Genomic DNA, 2,096 nt, shown 5'->3' on the forward strand with positions numbered 1-2,096 from the left:
GGCCAACCATTGGCGTTTTTCACGTCCTTTAACGTACACAATAGCCTTATTATCGCCGTTCCATTCCGCACCAATTACAGCCATTGTAATCAGACGTTTCGTCATGCTGTATGGTATCATCCCGTCTTCCCATTGCAATCCATGGTGATAAGCACCCAGCCAGGAGGTGCAATACTTTTCTGATTTTGTCAAGTAATTCCATGGTATGGGGCATGTAAAAATGTAATGAGAAAGAATGGTCCCTTCTCTCAACACCGCCACTTCCTTTGCGACAAATTTCTTTCCAACGATAAATCCTTGCAGATCGACAAACGTTGGTATAGTCATGACGAAGGACTTTTCGAGACTGTGCTCGATCACAAAAAATCGTGGTTTTTATATCTTATATTGAAAGGGGGGAAGATATTTTATTTTACAACGTTGTAATTTTACATAATCTTGCGCACTACGTTGGACATTGGGCTGTATTCGATCACGCGATCATGTATGATAAGACAATAGGCAGTAGTATTCGCGGATACATTCTCTTTGAATTCAAATTCTAAATGCACATCCATGGTGCCACTTTTGACGGACTCGTTTTGTCGAGAGCAATCAATGATTACCATAGGAAACATTTTCCTAAAAGCATCTGTCTTGAATAACGTTTCACTTCTTTCGCGGAGGATTTGATAGTAAGATGTACGGAAGCGTACGAACATATCGTACAAAATGGCGGTTCTGTTTTTGTCAAAGTCTAGATTTAGATCATCGTATGGAAAAAATTCAGAATTCAGATAGAGTTTCACGTTGGTTAATTTACAATTGTCGAGGAAAGTTTTGTGTACTGACATGTTGTTTTTTTTATTAGTTTGCAGAGCAAAGATGACGTATCGCGGCTTTTCGAGCTGAGTCGCAGTCTTGATAGCCCACGAGTGCTTCGTCGTGCTCGGCAATAGAGGATACTCGTACAGATCCCACGAACGGAAACTCATACTCAGATATCGTCCGTTCTCCAAGATACGCAACATAGACAGTTTATTGACTTCGTTCAACGTAACATGAGGCATTCGCCACTGTATCTTGAACAGTTCAAGTTTCGGCTCTTTCGCTGCATCTCCCACAATGCAATTATTGTCGTTGCGCGCTCGTATCAAAATCAATTCGTGACGCGCGTTAATTACCACACGTTTGTAATCTTCGCAAAAGTCAAACAACATGTGCAACGGTACGTAAAAACTAAAATATCCATCCTCTGTTACTAATCTTCTTACATTGTAATCAAACACCGGATGTGCAAATCCGGCATTCTCCATTTGATGTGTGAAGTCAGCTGAATGCGTTGAATAGCCCTTCAAAAGAGTAGTTATTCCAACGTTTCTATTACGATCAATCTCAGAACCATTGAGTTCGTATCGAATTTCCTCAAACATGAACGCCACGCAATTAATTCCAAGCTTTGGCTGCTGTTCCGCATTTTTTTCTTTTGACGTAAGTCTTCCTTCGACATAGAGACAGCTTTCACAGGGTAACGTGTATAAATCCTGCTGTTGTACGGGTATCCTTATTTCATCGCTATGTCCAAACGTTGTGTTCACGTACGGATTGTACGTGTAAAACTCGTACTTGATGATGTGATCGTCAAAGATCGGCTCGCCTCCAATATCCAAGATATCAGCCATCTCAAATATTTCGTACGACAAGGCCCAATGATTGTAAAAATTTAATGTTCGACGCAGTAAGTTTCTTTCTATTGAACGATCGAATGTTTTTAATTACCACCGTCCCTCTGTTAAAAATTAATAAACTGTCTCTCGTCTGTTTCGTTTGCTCGTTCAAAACAAGCATCTCACGTTATCGGTGTTGTATCACTTTATCGCTGTCGCCATCGCAACTAATCTAACGGTGATCTTGTAACGACCTTACTTTCGACTGCGCGGAGTTAGCTCGTCGTTTTTACGTATCTCAGGATTCGAAAGAGGTTCGATCGGGGAAGAGTGCACAAAGAAAAAGATCTCAGACGTTTTTAAAGTGAAAGCGATATCTAGTTTTTATTTGCTCGTTTCTTACGGCTATGTACAAATATGAGTGATGCGTATGCGTGTGTGTGCGTGTGT

General features: G+C 40.8%; 1 protein-coding gene across 1 annotated transcript; it reads right to left on the minus strand.

Annotated features, from left to right (window-relative positions):
* Positions 1 to 428: 428 nt before the first annotated feature.
* LOC108779162 (uncharacterized) lies at positions 429 to 1,661 on the minus strand. Its single transcript, XM_018546530.1, has one exon. The coding sequence runs from the start codon at positions 1,659 to 1,661 to the stop codon at positions 429 to 431; it is 1,233 nt and encodes a 410-aa protein (XP_018402032.1).
* Positions 1,662 to 2,096: the final 435 nt, after the last annotated feature.

The sequence above is a fragment of the Cyphomyrmex costatus genome, unplaced genomic scaffold (assembly GCF_001594065.2).
Source record: "Cyphomyrmex costatus isolate MS0001 unplaced genomic scaffold, Ccosl1.0 scaffold555, whole genome shotgun sequence".
In the NCBI taxonomy this organism is placed as follows: domain Eukaryota; kingdom Metazoa; phylum Arthropoda; class Insecta; order Hymenoptera; family Formicidae; genus Cyphomyrmex; species Cyphomyrmex costatus.